This window comes from Dendrobates tinctorius, unplaced genomic scaffold (genome assembly GCF_039654945.1).
Source record: "Dendrobates tinctorius isolate UK_male_01 unplaced genomic scaffold, ASM3965494v1 ptg000181l, whole genome shotgun sequence".
In the NCBI taxonomy this organism is placed as follows: Eukaryota; Metazoa; Chordata; class Amphibia; order Anura; family Dendrobatidae; genus Dendrobates; species Dendrobates tinctorius.
Genome location: NW_027361848.1, coordinates 11,467,002 through 11,486,260, shown reverse-complemented (window position 1 = coordinate 11,486,260; position 19,259 = coordinate 11,467,002). Strand labels below are relative to the sequence as shown.

Below are 19,259 nucleotides of genomic sequence, written 5' to 3'. Positions count from 1 at the left end.
AGTCCCCAATTTTTTCATTTTCCCAAGGGTAACAGGAGAAATTGGACCCCAAAAGTTGTTGTCCAATTTGTCCTGAGTATGCTGACACCCCATATGTGGGAGAAAACTACTGTATGGACACACGTCAGGGCTTGGAAGGGAAGTAGTGACGTTTTGGAATGCAGACTTTGATGGAATGGTCTGCGGGTGTCATGTTGCCTTTGGAGAGCCCCTAATGTACCTAAACAGTGGAAACCCCCACAAATGACCCCATTTTGGAAACGAGACCCCCTAAGGAACTTATCTAGATGTGTGGTGAGCACTTTGAACCCCCAAGGGCTTCACAGAAGTTTATAATGCCCGGGCATGAAAATAAAAAAATCGTATTTTTTCCACAAACATGATCAATTAGTCCCCAATTTTTTCATTTTCCCAAGGGTAACAGGAGAAATTGGACCCCAAAAGTTGTTGTCCAATTTGTCCTGAGTATGCTGACACCCCATATGTGGGAGAAAACTACTGTATGGACACACGTCGGGGCTCGGAAGGAAAGTAGTGACGTTTTGGAATGCAGACTTTGATGGAATGGTCTGCGGGTGTCATGTGCGTTTGGAGAGCCCCTGATGTACCTAAACTATTGAAACTCCCCACTCCCCACAAGTGACCCCATTTTGGGCACTAGACCCCCCACGGAACTTATCTAGATGTGTGGTGAGCACTTTGAACCCCCAAGTGCTTCACAGAAGTTTATAACACTCGGACGTGAAAATAAAAAAATCATTTTTTTTCCACAAAAATGATATTTTTGCCCCCAATTTTTTATTTTCCTAAGGGTAACAGGAGAAATTGGACCCCAAAAATTGTTTTGCAATTTGTCCTGAGTAGGCTGATACCCTACATGTGGGGGTAAAACACTGTTTGAGCGCATGGCAGAGCTTGGAAGGGAAGGAGCACCATTTGACTTTTTCAACTCAGAATTGGCTGGAATTGAGATCAGACGCCATGTTGCATTTGGAGAGCCCCTGATGTGCCCAAACAGTGGAAACCCCCAATTCTAACTCCAACCCGAACCCCAACACACCCCTAACCCTAATCTCAGCCCTAACCCTAACCCTAACCCTAGCCCTAACCCTGACCCTAGCCCTAGCCCTAACCCTAACCCAAGCATTAACCCTACCCTAACCCTAGCCCTAGCCCTAACCCTAACCCAAGCATTAACCCTACCCTAACCCTAACCCTAGCCCTAACCCTAACCCAAGCATTAACCCTACCCTAACCCTAGCCCTAACCCTAGCCCTAATGGAAAAATGGAAATAAATACATTTTTTTTATTTTATTATTTTTCCCTAACTAAGGGGGTGATAACGGGGGGTTTGATTTACTATTTATGGCGGTTTTTATGTTTGGCAGCTGTCGCACGCTAAAAGACGCTTTTTATTGTAAAAATAGTTTTTGCATCACCACATACTGAGAGCTACAATTTTTCCGTATTTTGACACACCGAGTCATGTGAGGTCTTATTTTTTGCTGGACGAGTTGACGTTTTTATTGGTACCATTTTCAGGCACGTGACATTTTTTGATCGCTTTTTATTCCGATTTTTGGGACGCAGAATGAACAAAAATCAGCGTTTCATGAATTTCTTTTGGGGGGGTGCGTTTACACCGTTCCGCGTGTGGTAAAATTGATAAAGCAGTTTTATTCTGTGGGTCAGTACGGTTACAGCGATACCTCATTTAGGTTTTTTTATGTTTTGTCGGTTTTATGCAATGAAAACTATTTTATATAAAAAATAATTATTTTTGCATCGCTTTATTCTGCGAGCTATAACTTTTTATTTTTTCGCTGATGATGCTGTATGGCAGCTCATTTTTTGCGGTACAAGATGACGTTTTCAGCGGTACCATGGATATTTATATGCGTCTTTTTGATCACGCGTTATTACACTTTTTGTTTGGCGGTATGATAAATCATTATTTTTTGCTTCGTTTTTATTTTTATTTTTTAATGGGTTCGCTTAAGGGGTTAACTAATGGGACAGTTTTATAGGGCGGGTCGTTACGGACGCGGCGTTACCTAATATGTGTACTTTTATTGTTTGTTTTTTTTTATTTCCAAAAAATGGATTTATTGGGGGAATATTTTTTTTTTTTTTCTAATTTATTTGGCGATTTTTTTTTTAATTATTTTAACACTTTTTTTTATTTTTTTTAACTTTATTAAATAGTCCCAGGTGGGACATCACTGTCCTGTGACAGATCGCTGATCTGCGATCTGTCACATGCAGTGCAGAAGGCTTCCTCATGCCTGCGCTTTGCAGGCACTGAGGAAGCCAGCTTCCTGCAGGCCCCCGAAGGCCCCCGTCGCCATCTTGGATTCGGGGGCCTGCAGGAAAGGAGCCCCCCGCAGCAGCGCTGCACATTGCGCTGCCGTGGGGGGCTCAGGGAAGCACGGAGGGAGCCCCCTCCCTGCCGATGCTTCCCTTTAACCCCCGGTACACCGCGATCATGTTTGATCGCGGTGTGCAAGGGGTTAACGTGTTGGGGGCGGTCCGTGACCGCCCCTGACACATTGTGCCGGGTGTCAGCTGTCATAATCAGCTGACACCCGGCCGCGATCAGCGGCGCTTGCGACGTGGGCGCCGCTGATCGCAGTAGACGTACTATCCCGTCCATGGGCATAGGGGCCCAGGTCCCATGGACGGGATAGTACGTTGGATGGCAGGAAGGGGTTAAAGTGGGTTTTTGTAATAATTTTTTTCCCACTATGGCTGATCTCTAGATCAAGAAACACCATTTTTTCTTTATTAATTTGTGATGTAAAAGTTATCCCCCAGGTGTTATTATTGAGCTCCTTTATTAACTGTGCCGCTTCCTCCTCTGTCCCTTCCATATAATAATCAGATCATCAATGAAGCGCTTATAAAGCCTTATTTTGTCATTGAAAACAGGCTTAGAGAGTGACGATGAGGACTTGAATCGCCCCAAGAATAAGTTTGCGAAACTTGGCACGACCCGAGTCCCCATCGCGGTGCCGAGCAACTGTAAATATAGTATGCCTTCAAAAAATGTACTGAGTTTTTAGGATGCCTGATGAAGGATATACACTGTATCTGAAACGCGTTGTATTTCCTCTTTTTTAACCTATAAAATAAAAAATATGAAATATCATCTTTGGATGTGAGTCCTGGGAAGCGCTGCCATTCATGGGCTGGATGTGCCTTTCTGGACATATGGGGTATCAGCATACACAGGAGAAATTACATAACACATTTTATGGTCCATTTCCTCCTCCTTCTGAAAATGTAAAATTTGTGGCTACAGCAACATTTAGTGAGAAAAATGTATTTTTTACATTTCCATTTCCGTTATAAAATTCTGGGAAGCACCTGTGGGTTCAAGGTGCTCACCATACCTGTAGATAGGTTCCTTAAGGGGTTTAGTTTCCAAAATAGGGTCATCTGTGGATTTTTTTTTCACTGTTTAGGCACATCAGGTTCTGTTTAAATGCAACATGGTGTCCGCTATCTATTCCAGCCAATTGTGGGCTCCAAAAGTCAATTGGTGCTTCTCCCAAGCCCTACTGTACACCCAAACAGTAGTTTCCCACTACATATGAGGTATCTGCATACTCAGGAGAAATTTCACAACAAATTGTATGGTCCATTTTTTCCTGTTGTCCTTGTGGAAATTAAAAATGTGGGCCTAAAGGAACATTTTTGTGGGAAAAATTTAAATATTAATTTTTTCCATCCACATTGCTTTAATTCCGTTTAAGGACCTAAAGGGTTAATAAAGTTCTTGAATGTTGTGTTGAGCATTTTTAGTGCTGCAGTGTGAGACTTCAGGGTTTTTGGCAGCGTCCGAGAGTGGACCCTCTGGGTCGCGGAACTGAGGCCCCCGGGGCGAGCACACCAGGTGGAACCGACCCCTATACAGGGACCGTTTGGGGCAGGCCCGTGGGGGATCAGACACCGCGACAGCTGAAACCAAGAGGGGCGGCTCAAAGGACCGGAGTGACCACAGGCAGGACTGGGAGACCGCACCGAGACGGTGCGAGACGAGGAGATGTACAAAGCAACAGTAACCGAGAAGATAGGGAAGACAGGAGGACAACAAGCTAGGAAACTGGACAGGAAGGGAACCAGACACAGGGAGTTGGTCAGAACTGATGACTAGGAGACACGGACCAGCAGGGCGGTGGGCGGGCAGGGCAACCAGGAAAGGCAGAGACGAAAAGGCTAGGAAGAGTATAGGACAGAAGGAAAACCTATAGGAGTCCTATAGGCGGCCAAATCAATGTATGGACTTCACACAATAACCAGGCGTCATCCCCTTATGGGAGACGCCTGATATATCCCCTGCTGGCAGGTGATTGGCTAACCGCTAATCGGCCGCCACCCACCGCAGGGTTAACCATCAGGACGGGCGTGCGCCCGCACCCTAGTGTGCATGTGAAGGTGGGGAGCTGCCCGGCGGCCAGGAAGAGGAGAAGCACGTGAGCAGGAGGAAGGAGGGAGCGCGCGGGCCGCCGGGTGAGAGCTGCGGAGGGAGCCGGTGCCCGTGGGACGGCGGCGGCCCCGGCCGCCGTTGTCACAGTGCCCCCCTCCTTACATCTCCCCCTTCTAAAGTCGGCCAAAAACTTTTTCAGAATTTGCGGGGCATTTATATTTTCCCGTGGCTCCCAGGACCTCTCCTCAGGACCAAATCCCTTTCAATCGATAAGAAAGAGGGTCCTTCCTCTACCCTTTTTCATGGCCAAAATGTCCTTAACTTCAAAGACGTTATCATCCCCAATTGGCTGAGGGGACGAGATAGGAGCAGGACAGAACCGGATAAGGATGACAGGTTTAAGGAGCGAGACATGGAAGGCGTTAGGATCTCGGAGTGAAGCCGGCAATCTCAATTTGTAAGCAGCGTTGTTAATGCGTCCAAGTACCTCAAAAGGCCCAATATAATGGGGACTCAACTTGTATGAGGGAGCTTTTAGACGGATGTGTTTAGTCGAAAGCCAGACTTTGTCACCAGGATGGTATGGTGGAAGATCCCTTCGTCTTTTGTCCGCATGTTTTTTCATCCGGGTACTGGACTTCACGAGGGCTTCTTTGGTCTCCTTCCAAATTTGCGCGAAGTCAGCTGTGAGAGCATCTGCCGCGGGCACCCCCGAAGACATGGAGATGGGCAGCGAGATGCCAGGGTTTTGGCCTGAGACCACAAAAAATTTTGACTTGGAGGAGGACTCATTAGGATGATTATTGTGAGCAAATTCCGCCCAAGGGAGGAGCGAGACACAGTTGTCCTGGTGGGCGTTGGAAAAGTGGCGCAGGAAGGTCGTCAGAACTTGATTGACTCGTTCCACTTGCCCGTTGGTCTGTGGGTGGTAGGCGGAGGAGAAATCCAAAGACGTACCCATGTGCCGACAGAGAGCTCTCCAGAATCGGGAGGTAAATTGAACTCTCCGATCAGACACAATCCGTTGAGGGAGTCCATGCAGCTTGAAGATCTGATGGATAAAGATTTCGGCCAACTTAGGAGCCAAACGCAAGCCGGGTAACAGGATGAAATGGGCCATTTTGGAGAAGCGATCTATTACGACAAGGATAGTAGTGCACCCAGAAGAGGAAGGCAGGTCTGTCACAAAATCCATGGCAATTTGCTGCCAAGGGGCCTCTGGAACAGGTAGCGGATGAAGGAGGCCGGAGGGCAGATCCCTAGGCACCTTGTTCTGTGCACAGGTAGTACAGGATGCTACAAAATCCAGCACGTCCTGGCGAAGAGAAGGCCACCAATAATAGCGGGAGATAAGCAAGCGGGTCTTCTTGGTCCCGACGTGTCCTGCGATTTTGGATGAGTGCCCCCAGCATAGCACCTCCAGTCTTTTGCTCTGTGGAATGAAGGTCCTGCCTGGCGGAAGGGTAGAGAGGCTCAAGGGAGCCACGGTAATAACTTTCGCAGGCTCGATGATATAAGATGGAACCTCCTCCATTTCTGGTGTCTGCAACGACCTAGAGAGCGCATCCGCCTTGGCGTTCTTGTTCCCGGGTCGAAAATGGAGCTTAAAATCAAAGCGCGAGAAGTATAGGGACCACCGAGCTTGCCGGGTGTTGAGTCTTTGGGCAGACTGAAGATAGGCTAAGTTTTTGTGGTCCGTGAATATAGTAAAGGGTGAACTGCCCCCTCAAGCAGGTACCGCCATTCCTCCAGAGCCATCTTTATAGCGAGCAACTCCCGGTCTCCAATAGAGTAATTGCATTCGGCAGAGGAAAAGGATTTTGAAAAAAACCCAATGACTAGCCAGGTGTTTTGGCATAGGTGGTTTCCTTCATTGGAGACTGCCCTTCCTGTGGTTGTTCCTTCCCGGTGAAAGACCTGGCTAGTCATTGCTTGCGTTGAAAAACATGTGATGGTGTCTCCGCGGCTTCTGTTTTGCATGTTTTGCATATTTCCCATAAGGGATGGGGGCAGTGCTCTAGAATCACTGCGTTGAGAAACACGTGATGGTGTCTCCGCAGTGTTGGATGTTGATCTCCATGATGTCAATCATCCTCATTTTTCACAGTCTTCTACTAGGCATTGCTCTTACTAGCCAGTTTCCTACTCCACACTGATGAGGGGCAAATACCCCGAAACAGCTGTCTGTGGATGGATACCATGTTTTGGCATAGGTGGTTTCCTTCATTGGAGACTGCCCTTCCCGTGGTTGTTCCTTCCCGATGAAAGACCTGGCTAGTCATTGCTTGCGTTGAGAAACATGTGATGGTGTCTCCGCGGCTTCTGTTTTGCATGTTTCAAATATTCATAATGGCCATCCCAAGTATTGAAAGCTGTCTTCCACTCGTCTCCAGCGCGGATTCGGATCAAATTATAGGCTCCTCGTAGGTCCAGTTTGGTAAATACCCGGGCCCCTCTCAGCCGGTCGAAGAGCTCTGGGATCAGCGGAAGAGGATACCGATTTTTAACGGTAATATTATTCAGGCCTCGATAGTCAATGCATGGCCTGAGGGATCCGTCTTTCTTCCGAACAAAGAACAAACCCGCGCCTGCAGGAGATGAAGATTTCCGGATAAAACCCTTGGCCAAGTTTTCGTGTATATATTCTGACATGGCCGAGGTTTCTGCTGGAGACAAAGGGTACGTTCTCCCCCTGGGGGGGGTGGCTCCTGGAATCAACTCGATGGGACAGTCAAAGAACCGGTGTGGTGGCAAAGAATCCGCCTCCTTCTTACTGAAGACGTCGGCATACACGTGATATGGTGCCGGGAGTCCCGGAAGATCGGCTGGTTCCTGTGGCAGATGAGAACGGGCCACTGACAACAGACAGCGTTCCTGGCAATTATGGCCCCAGCGCAAAATCTCCCCAGAGCGCCAATCCAGGACCGGTTCATGCAATCTGAGCCAGGGTAATCCAGGGAGGACAGCGTGGGACAAATTGGGCAGCACGTAGAAAGCTATCTTCTCCAGATGAAGAGCTCCCACTTGAAACTCAACTTCGGCAGTAACCATGGTGATGAGTTCAGGAAGTGGTCTGCCATCCACAGACGCAATCGCACGTGGGTTCTCCAAGGTAACCACAGGAATCTGGAACTTGTTAACCTCCTCAAGCCGAATGAAATTGCCAGCCGCACCCGAGTCCACATACGCCTCCACAGATCTACGCTACCGACCTAGAATAATTAAAGCCGAAATGGTAAGGGGCAGAGAGGAATTAGAGTCACCTAGGGAAGCCTCTCTTACCTGGCCTAGGTGGAGGCATTTCCCGGTCTCACAGGACAGGTGCGCAAAAAATGATTGGCACTGCCGCAATACAGACAAAGGCCCTCCATCATTCTCTCCCTGCGCTTTTGTTCAGACAACCTAACACGGTCTATTTGCATGGGCTCGGGGGCAGAGCTGGCAGAGGGTACGGAGGAACATGGAATGGGGGCTTTATAGAGCCTAAAGGGTCTCCCTCTCTGGCGGCCTCCCGAGAACGTTCAAGAAACCGGAGATCTATACGAGTGGCCAGGGATATGAGATATTCCAGGGTGGTAGGCGTATCCCATCTGGCAAGCTCGTCTTTTATCTTGCCAGAAAGACCACTCCAAAAGGCTCCCACCAGGGCCTCATTATTCCACCCAAGCTCCAAAGACAGTGTCCGGAAGCGGATGGCGTACTGCCCCACGGTGAGCGAACCCTGACGGAGGTTAAACAGAGCCTCAGTACTAGAAGCCAAGCGCCCGGGCTCGTCAAATACCTAGCGAAATATGTCAAGGAAACTCTGAATACTAGCGACCACAGAATCACCCCTCTCCCACAAAGGATTCACCCAGGCCAAAGCCTCTCCCTCAAGGTGGGACACGATGAACGCCACCTTGGCACGGTCGGAGGGGTATTGCTGGGGTAACAGCTCAAAGTGCAGTCTGCACTGGTTCAAGAAGCCCCGGCATAGCTTTGGATCTGCGCTATACTTGGGGGGCTTTCCCAAGTGAGGTGGCGGGTGATATGCCAGATCCCGGGGTTGGACAGAGGCGGCCGCCGAGGACTGTCGAGAAAGTAAACGGACATCGACGGACGCCATGTAATTTAGGATGTGGGACTGGGCGTCGCGCTGCTGCGCGAGCTCCTGCTGGATGCCGGCTAACATGGGAGCGTGCCCTGGATCGGTGGTTTGAAGGGCGGATAGCCGGGTGTCCATGGACTTCATAAAGGACATTATCCGGGTCTGGTTCTCCCGCAGGAAAAGTAACTCTTTTTGCATAGCGGCCGCGGCTCCAGCGGGGTCCATGGCCTGGTTATACTGTGAGACTTCGGGGGTTTTGGCAGCGTCCGAGAGTGGACCCTCTGGGTCGCGGAACTGAGGCCCCCGGGGCGAGCGCACCAGGTGGAACCGACCCCTATACAGGGACCGTTTGGGGCAGGCCCATGGGGAATCAGACACCGCGACAGCTGAAACCAAGAGGGGCGGCTCAAAGGCCCGGAGTAACCACAGGCAGGACTAGGAGACTGCACCGAGACCAAGGTGCGAGACGAGGAGACGTACAAAGCATCAGTAACCGAGAAGATAGGGAAGACAGGAGGATAACAGGCTAGGAAACTGGACAGGAAGGGAACCAGACACAGGGAGTGGGTCAGAACTGATGACTAGGAGACAAGGACCAGCAGGGCAATGGGCGGGCAGGGCAACCAGGAGAGGCAGAGACGAAAAGGCTAGGAAAAGTATAGGACAGGAGGAAAACCTATAGGAACCCTATAGGCGGCCAAATCAATGTATGGACTTCACACAATAACCAGGCGTCATCCCCTTATGGGAGACGCCTGATATATCCCCTGCTGGCAGGTGATTGGCTAAACGCTAATCGGCTGCCACCCATCGCAGGGTTATCCATCAGGACGGGCGTGCGCCCACGCCCTAGTGTGCATGTGAAGGCGGGGAGCTGCCCGGCAGCCAGGAAGAGGAGAAGCACGTGAGCAGGAGGAAGGAGGGAGCGCGCCTGCCGCCGGGTGAGTGAGAGCTGCGGAGGGAGCCAGTGCCCATGGGACGGCGGCGGCCACGGCCGCCGTTGTCACATGCAGTTTCTAAAATGGTGTCCCTTTTGGGTATTTTCTGTCATATCGATCCTTCAAAGTCACTTCAAATGTGATGTGATATTGTCCCTAAAAATGGTTTTGCAAATTTTGATGGAAGAATGCAAAATTGGTGATAAACATTTAACCCTTCTAACTTTTTAACAAAAAAAAATATCTTTCAAAAATGATGCTGATGTAAAGTAGACACGTGGTAAAAGTTATTACTATTTTCTGTGATTTAAGGGCATAAAATTCAAAGTTTGCGAAATTTTTGTCAAAAATCCTATATGTTCACAAATAAATGCAAAAGATAGAGACCTAAATTTACTACCATTATGAAGTACAACATGTCACAAAAGTCTTGGAATCACTGGGATATCTTAAAGCATTACAGAGTAATTAACTTATAAAGTGACACTCATCAAAATTGAAAAAATTGACCTGGTCAGGAAGGTGAAAACAGAATTCCGGACAAAGGGGTTAAACCTGCAAAAGACTTTTCGATCTATACAATTGTCATTGTCACTGTTTAGACAATCAAATTTAATGTCGTTTTTGCTTAGGGTGCCTGACAGGCACCTGACCCTGATACAACATGTTTCACCTAAAACAGCATGCTGAAACTATGAAGCCACATCAGATCTAAAATCTACAGCTTTTTTCCAGGTTGTATGGGACCAGATAAATCACTGTACATTGAAACTGCGCCAGTCAACTGGACTAATGGAATATTGCCTTGAAGTAATCAAAGAAAATGATCCCTCCGGCTTCTTACAGGTACAAGCATGGAATAAATTATTTAAAAAATAAAATAAGAAAATGATGTACACGACTCTCAAAACCAGTGATTATGAATGTTTTTTGGCTACTATAGTCACTTTATGCACATACTTGGAACCTGAGTAAATAGCGCAATATTTTAGGTTGTATGTTCTGATGAGGTATTTCACTTTTGCTCTTTCTAAGGGTATGTGCACACGTTGCGGATTCTTCTGCAGCGTACAGTACCATTATATTGAATATACTGTATAGTCAGTGCGCGCCCTCTTCTGAACGTCACTGCAGAGACCCGGGAGACACAGCGGTGGACGGCGATGGAGCGGGGACCAGTAAATATCGCCAGTTCCGGGGGCCTGAGCCAGTGGTGACACTGGCATCTGGCCCACTTAGCGCACCAGTGTCACAGCCTGCTCAGGACACAGCGAGAGGTGAGTATGTAATTTTTATTTTAATTGCAGCAGCGGCAGCAGCAATATATGGGGGGTATTTATGGAGCATCTTCTTGGGCCAGCATTAACCCTTGTGCAGCAGCATATGGGGGGTATTTATGAAGCATCTTCTTGGGCCAGCATTAACCCTTGTGCAGCAGCATATGGGGGTATTTATGGAGCATCTTCTTGGGCCAGCATTAACCCTTGTGCAGCAGCATATGGGGGTATTTATGGAGCATCTTCTTGGGCCAGCATTAACCCTTGTGCAGCAGCATATGGGGGTATTTATGGAGCATCTTCTTGGGCCAGCATTAACCCTTGTGCAGCAGCATATGGGGGGTATTCATGGAGCATCTTCTTGGGCCACCATTAACCCTTGCGCAGCAGCATATGGGGGTATTTATGGAGCATCTTCTTGGGCCAGTATTAACCCTTGTGCAGTAGCATTTTATGGGGGGGTATTTATCTATGGAGCATCTTGTTGGGCCACCCTTAACCCTTGTGCAGCAATATATGGGGGGTTTATCTATGGAGCATCTTCTTGGACCACCATTAACCCTTATGCAGCACCACCCTCAGCTTATACATGAGTCAATAAGTTTTCCCAGTTTTTTGTGGCAAAATTAGGGGGTTGGCTTATACATGAGTATATATGGTAAGTGAATATATTATATACAGCTCTGGCAAAAATTAAGAGACCACTGCACAGTTTTATAAAAATCAACTTCTCTACATTTCTGACAGCCATTCCATTCCAATAATAATAGACAATGGGGAAAGCTAACCAAGCCTTCAGGAAAAAGAGTAATATATTCATAAACAACCTGAGGCACAAAATTTTTTAATTTTGCAGAAAAATATTTATTAACATGGAACATGAAAAATACAGAGTCCCCAATGCTTCGGCTAAACTAAGCCTTTATCAAGGGTTTATCTATAAAAAAGAATAACCATAACATATAGTCAACATAATATGTTGGGAAAATTTTCATTGTCATACAAAATCAATTCATTAATCAGATTATATATATATAGATATTTTTTGCCAACATAAATAAGAAAAAGAAATAATTCCATCCGGTAGGTGTGTCATAATTTTCTGTTAAGAAGAAAGCACATCACATATGTAAGTATATGCGCACATATAAAAAGTAAAAATATACGTAAAATAGCAAAAAAATGAGAGTAAAAAACTAGGTGAGCACCAGAATAATACCTGTATAATCAAGTGTTCCATTCTTAAATGTTCTAAAGAGCAAAACAAAAAGAGGAATTCTAAGTATCCAGAATAAAGATATAGCCCAAGAAAGTAAAAGGAGGATGCCATAAACAGACCTGTATTAAATGAAAGCACAAAGTACAGGGGACCACGCCGCCGTCTTGGTAGGAAGGAATGTGTACCAGACGGGGAGGAGGTTGATTTATTTAAGCCACAAAGATCACCAAAATAGACTGCAGCTGTGAATTAAGTGATCACATATGTGTTAGCGCAACACGCGCATGCGCTGTCCGCCTAGCAGGACGGAAGTGGGGAAGAAAATGAGGAAGTGTGGCAAAACGACTCGGTATACCTATGTGTCACGTTACTATGTCAATCGCGCATGCGCGGTATAGCTAATCGAACGGAAATGGGGAAGATAGATAAAGGAAGTGTGGCAGAGACTAACAGACATAGGCGCATAGCGCTATCAAATCTAGGACTAAGGATATCATAACATCCTAATGGTACTCATATCACTTGCACAACATGTTTCAGACAGAGTATGACATATTGGTGAAGATAATAAAAAAATATGACATATATGTCAGTATAATGAAGAAATATAAAAAATATAAAAAAACAAAAAACAGAAAATAAGGGAAAAAGGAGAAAGTGGAAAAAACCGAGAAAAAAAGATATTTAGACGATAAATCTATAATGAATAATTGTTCAATACCTTGTTACAGCATATTATTAAGTCTGAAAAAGAAAAAAATAAATATATACGCATATATATACATATGGACATACAATGTATAAATATATCGTCATTTCTATATATAATCGGATCAAAAACACAATAAATGTACATATATACACACACATACATATATATATACATATATATATACACACATACATATACAAACACACATACACCCAAACATAAATCAACATGTATGCACAAAAATATATACCCGTACCAAATACACGCATATATCTGTGTGCCAAATAACGTATCCTTACCTAAAAAGGAATAGAGGTTAAACACCTACACTAAGATCAGCATAATTCTATGAAAAAGGGGGGGATCAATAGAAAACTTCATATTCTCTATTAAGGCCATGGGGTTCTAATGTCTGAAGAGCAAAAATCCAATAGGCTTCTCTCTCCTTTAATTTTTGTATCCTATTTCCACCTCTTCTCGCCTGTGGTACATGCTCTAATACCTGATACCGGAGTTGGGAAATGTTATGGTTATGAGAAATAAAATGTGCCTAAATAGGTAATAAAGTTCTCTTGCAACGAATAGTCGATTTATGTTGTGAAATATGGTCCCGGATATGTTGCGTGGTTTCCCCAACATATCCGAGACCGCATGGACATTTAATCAAATTAACGACATAAAGTAGAATCACAGCTAAAGTAATCCCTAATTGGGAAGATCTTTCCTGATCTAGGATGACTAAAGTTATCTCCTTTCATGATGTTTGAACACTGTAAACAGTGTAGACAAGGGAATGTCCCTTTGCGTTGAGATCTAATAAGTGTTTGTTTATTGGCCATCCGTGTACTGCCAACATCAGCCCTCACCAAAGGTTACGTAAGTTGGGAGATTTCTTATGACAAATCAGAGGAAAATTTTGAAACTCTGGAATAGAGGGATAAGAATCGGAAAGAACAGACCAATGCTGGCGAATAATTTTGTGAATCAGATACATAAAGGGATGGTATGTATTCACAAAGGCAACCCTCTTCAACTTCATAGTAGGTTTGGGTTCTGACCCTAAAGATTGTGTCAAAAGAGAATCAGGGTATCCTCGGGAGATAAATTTTAATTTCATCTCACTAAAACGGAGACTCCGTTTAGATACATCAGAAACAATCCTATCGACTCTAAGGAGCTGTGATTTAGGAAGAGATCTCTTAATGTGCTTGGGATGACAACTGGTGAAATGCAAGAGACTGTTTCTATCCGTCGGTTTCACAAAAAGGTCTGTAGAGAGAGTACCATCATTTCCCTTAATTACTTTAGTATCCAAGAAGGATACAGACTCAAGATTATGCTGCATAGTGAATGATAAACCATCAATCTTTGTATTAATATCCTGAAAAAACGTTTCCAAAGAAAACAAATCTCCTGACCAAATGAAAAAAATATCATCTATATACCTCTTCCAAAGTATAACATACTGTTGGAAGAGGCAATGGGAATAAACAAAATCCAGTTCGAATTCCGCCATAAAAATATTGGCGTAGGGGGCGCCACATTCGACCCCATAGCCGTTCCACTTACTTGGATAAAAAATTTATCCTCAAAAGGAAAACATTTTTTGTAAGAACGATCGTTAGAATAGAGATACAAAAGGTTTTAACATCATCTGAAAAATTAGTGTTCCTGTCCAAAAAATTTTTAACCGCTTGAATACCTCTCATGGTCAATGCTGGTGTACAAACTCGTTACATCAAGAGTAACCAAATAAAAATTCTTAGGAACCCCATTGAGTGCCCTTATACTGGATAGGAAATGTGAATAAGATGCAGAATAGGAGAAAGAATTTTTTCAAGAACTATTGATAACGGTGACAACAATGAGTTAGTGGAGGCAACAATAGGTCTTCCAGGAGGACGTGTCAAATCTTTGTGTATTTTTGGTAGTGTGTAAAATACTGGTATAATCGGGTGAGAATTAATTAGAAATTCACTCAGTTTGGTATCAATGACACCTAACGATAAAAAATGATGTATCGTATCTTGTATCTCAGACATAATGGAGGAGGATGGATCAATAGGAACAGATTGATAAACACTATGATTACTTAGTTGGGAATAAATCTCGTCAATATAATATTGTCTATCCATTATTACAATTGATCCACCCTTATCGGCTGGTTTCACAATCAACTGTTTATTTCTAAACAGACCATCTATAGCAATACGTTCAGACCTCGACATGTTGTTTGAAATACGGTAGTGACCACCATGAATTTCATGTATTTTATTCTCTACATCTTTTTTAACCAGACTAATATATGTCTCGACCGGATGATAAGATCTAGGAGGCATAAAATCACTAGGTTTATACAAGTTAAGTTGTTTCAAGGTCAACATATTTACATTATACTCAAGCGAAGAAACCTCTCCTGAGGGTTGTGTATCAGATATGTCCTTTGAAAAATGCACCTTCAGTCTCAACAATCTGAAAAAATGTTGAATCTCCTGGTCAAGGGTAAATTCATTAAAACTTGGTGTTGGACAAAAAGATAAGCCTTTTTGTAGAACTGATATTTCTGAAAGAGACAAAATATGTGATGAGATATTATAGACCAATTGGTCTGAGATTACCTGGGATCTATTCTGTACTAGAGATGAAGTAGAGTCAGACCCTCCCTGGGTTCCCCTATTGTTCCGATTTCTTGATCCTCTTCCTCGCCTCTGTGAAATGGTACGGGAGGAACTTCTAGAGGTGTCACTGTCCGAACTGTTAGAAAAGGATGAATCCCACCTTCTTGTTGTTCTCCTTTCTCTTGGTAAACTTAAATTTCTCCAAAAATACACATTATTACGCTGATAATCATCAGCATCTCTCAAAAACTTAACTCTTTTACGTTCTTGTAATTGAACACGGAATTCTGTATTCAATTTTTCAACTTGTGTTTTAATTTTTTCAAATTCCTCTTGTGAAAGTGTTCCACGTAGTTGCACTTCAGCATTATTAATTTCATTATTCATGCTAGACAACTCCTTCTGCAAAAATTCTACCGTAAGTAAAATTAAATCCATAGAACATTTATTCAAGATCGCTTCATATTTATTACAAAAATCAAGTTTATCTGAAAAGAGAGTAGGCCTGAGTGATACTTGAAGGCCCCTTGGTATCCTTTTGACTCTGTGATATTCTGCCAGAGTCGCATAGTGAAGTTGAATACCAATTCTCTTCTTATACATCCTCTCATAATCTCGAGATTATTATAGTAAGAATCCGTCATCAATATTAAAAAAACGGAAACCCTGGTTTAGCAAACATAAAGTGACTTTTCAAAAATTCAAGAAAATATGGACACTACTTTTGGTGATACTTCGGATGATTATTCAGATTCATCAGTGGCTTGTGCATCCAATAATGGTATGGAAAAAAGAAAAAAATCTTACCAAAGAAATTACAACAAAGAGGGAGCCAAACCAAAAAACGGATTAGAAGGAGAGGAGGAAGACGCCATATGAGAACAGGCTTACCAGGACAAACTCCGGAAACGGAAAAAGTAACTGTACCAGTCTATAATCTTTCCAGTTATATACTTTCAGCACCGCAACTTTCACTTTTAGCAAAAGGACTTAGTTTTACCCCGGCATGTAAATTTAACGTATATGACACAGTGTTGGATGTTAATCATCTAGCACGTTGTTTAACCCTAAAATGTCATTTTGAAGATAACATTTGTACTCCTTGTCCTATAGTAAATAGGGATGTTGAAAGGTTACTTACGTTTGAAGAACAGGTGGGTTTGTATAATTTGAGACAATTGGAATCTGAAAGCTCCAAAGAATACCAGATTTATTTAAATAATTCTTTTCACGTAAAAAATACAAAATTTTACCCACTTAAATTTAGACCTCCGATGCTAGATGTTTTTCAAGAAGCGGTGGAAAGGGATTTGGTGGAATTAAATAACAGAGTTGAATTGACCCATCATAATCTGACATTTTATGAGCATAAAGCTCTTCAGGAATTGAGTAAGAATAAAGATCTAAAAATTGTTCAGTCGGATAAGGGTGGATCAATTACTATTCTGGATGTTGGTCTATATAAAAAACTTAATCTAATCGCATTGGGTAACTCCAGTGTGTATAGGGAATTAAATGAAAATCCCACTCTCCCTTTCAATAAGGAAATGAAAAAAATTTTGCAGGAAGGTGTATGTACAGGAGCTATTTCAGAGAAATTGAGTGAAGCTTTATATTGTGACCATCCTATTACACCTATTTACCACTCACTCCCCAAGGTGCATAAGGAAATTTTTCCTCCCCCACTAAGACCTATTGTTTCGGGGATAGGATCTTTCAGTGAACACCTTGGAGAGTGGGTGGACCATTATTTACAACCCCTTGTGGCTTTAACTCCTAGTCATTTGAGAGATAGCAAAGCAGCTATTAATATGGTAGAAAAAATTGAGTGGGAGAATGATTTTCTGTGGCTCTCATGTGATGTTATTGGATTATATCCATCCATTCCACATTCTGTTGCATTGGAGAGCATCAAATATTACCTATCTAAATATAGTGAGTATACATTTGAAATTCAACATTTTTTGTTGCTTGCAACAAACTTTTTGCTCACTCATAACTATTTTGTTTTTGATGAGAAATATTATTTACAGATACAGGGAGTGAGCATGGGGGCCAAATTTTCACCATCTTTAGCAAATTTAACTATGTCAGTATGGGAGGAGAGGTATATTTTTCCTCTTAATAATCCATTTAGTTATAACATTTTTTGGTTGGGACGTTTCATTGATGATTTGGTTTTTGTGTGGAGGGGGAAGAAGGATTTAGTATCCTCCTTTTCATATTTACACAACAATAGTTTTAATCTTAAATTCACATGCCACATGAATGAGTTGTCAATCAATTTTTTGGATTTGACCTTGAAATTAGATTCGAATCGAAAAAAAAGTTTTGGTGGAACCCTATCGTAAATCTACAGCTGTGAACAGTATATTGATGGCAAACTCATGTCACGCTTCTCATGTAATTAGGAATATACCTACTGGTGAACTGATTTGAACGAAAAGAAATAGTACAGAAAAAGATACTTATATGAAAGAATCTGAACTTTTGGTAAAAAGATTAAAATCTAGGGGTTACCCAAACTGGTCTCTAAAAAGAGCGAGAGGCATAGTAGACAACTTAAATAGACAGGAATTGTTGGAATATAAAAATATCAAAGAAAAAAACAATGATTTGGGTATAGTTTTTAGCACCAAATTTAGTCCACAGTATCAAGAAATAGTCTCCATTATTAAAAAACATTTGCCCATTTTAGAACAAAGTGGTGAATTGAAAGAAATATTAAGAAAACAATCAATTAAATTTGTTGCGAGGAGAGCTCCTACTATAGGTTCTATGTTGACGGCAAGCTTATTTACTGATCCAGACAAAAAATTGAAACAAAATTGGATGAAAATTGTAGGCTGTTATGGTTGTGGTGCAAAAATCTGTAAGTGTTGCAAATATATTGTTAAAACAAAAACATTTTCTTCTATAAAAAATGGAAAAAACGTTGAGATTTTTTTCCTTTATTAATTGTAATACAGAAAATGTAATATATCTTATTGATTGCAATATTTGCGGACTTCAATATGTGGGTTGCACCACTAATTCATTGAAACAGCGTATGCGAAAACATTTGTCGGATTCGGTTAATTTGCCTATTGCAGGAGCCTCTGCGGTTTCTAAACACTTTGCTAATGTGCATAAAGGAGATTTAAAAAGTTTTTCCTTTAGGGGAATAGAGGTGGTTACAAAACCACATAGGGGTGGTGACTTTAAAAGTAAAATCCTATCCAGAGAAAGTAGGTGGATCTTTTTATTAGAGACTAGAGTTCCAGATGGACTGAACAGTAGAATGGATCTCATTACACAATATTAGGTAAGAATAAAAGAAAAATAAATAATTTTTTTTTTTTATATATATATTTTTTTTTAAAAAATTTAATTTTTTTTTTTTTTTAGGGAGAAGGAGGAAAAGAGAAAAGGGAGAGGAAAAGAAAAGGGATAGAGTTCATGTATGAATTTACAAAAGATTATATCTTTATCTTAAACCTACTCTATGATATTATACCTTCTGAGAGTTATTTTTGTGATTGTTTCTGATGTTTAGATCATGCCTACTATATGATGCATTTTTTCATATATGTTTATATATTGTTGCTTTTTGTGGCAGTTATTCCATATTATTGTTGATTCGTTACTAAATGTTTATATCATTTGTCTATGTATAAAACATGTTCAATATAGGTATTTTTCTGGCAACATTTTTTGAACTGAGTTTCAACCATCTACTCAGATGTTTTTAATTGGTTTGTTCCACTGTTTTTAATTAAGGGTCATTTGAATATGTTCCACAAAGGAGGATATATTGCTAGTGTTGAAGCTTAGCTCAAATAGGACCGTGAGGAAGGCACATAGTGCTGAAACATGTAGTCCCTTGCTGGAATGCTACTAATTGATTGGAGTTCCTTATACTTTTTATGATATAATGGATTAATAAAGAAGAAGTTTTTACAAATCTGGTGAACTTTCATCCTTTTGCTGGATCCCCAT

General features: G+C 42.6%; 1 protein-coding gene and 1 long non-coding RNA gene across 6 annotated transcripts in view; one reads left to right on the top strand and one right to left on the bottom strand.

Moving 5' to 3' along the window:
- Positions 1 to 19,259, top strand: part of TRIM67 (tripartite motif containing 67) — a 779,172-nt gene that overhangs the window by 155,201 nt on the left and 604,712 nt on the right. For all 4 annotated transcript variants that reach the window (XR_012221447.1, XM_073551878.1, XM_073551876.1 and 1 more), the window contains exon 4: positions 10,191 to 10,301. Coding sequence is in view for 3 of the 4 variants with exons in the window: in XM_073551878.1 (XP_073407979.1) it covers positions 10,191 to 10,301 (111 nt within the window). In the remaining variant the exon portion in view is untranslated. The remainder of the gene's footprint in view (positions 1 to 10,190; positions 10,302 to 19,259) is intronic.
- Positions 1 to 19,259, bottom strand: part of LOC141054964 (uncharacterized) — a 100,248-nt gene that overhangs the window by 12,479 nt on the left and 68,510 nt on the right. Inside the window, exon 1 of one of the 2 annotated variants that reach the window (XR_012221449.1) lies at positions 11,952 to 11,985. The exons of the other annotated variant lie outside the window; for it this stretch is intronic. This is a non-coding gene — a long non-coding RNA (uncharacterized lncRNA). Of the gene's footprint in view, positions 1 to 11,951; positions 11,986 to 19,259 lie in introns of those variants that run through there. 2 annotated transcript variants of the gene reach the window in all.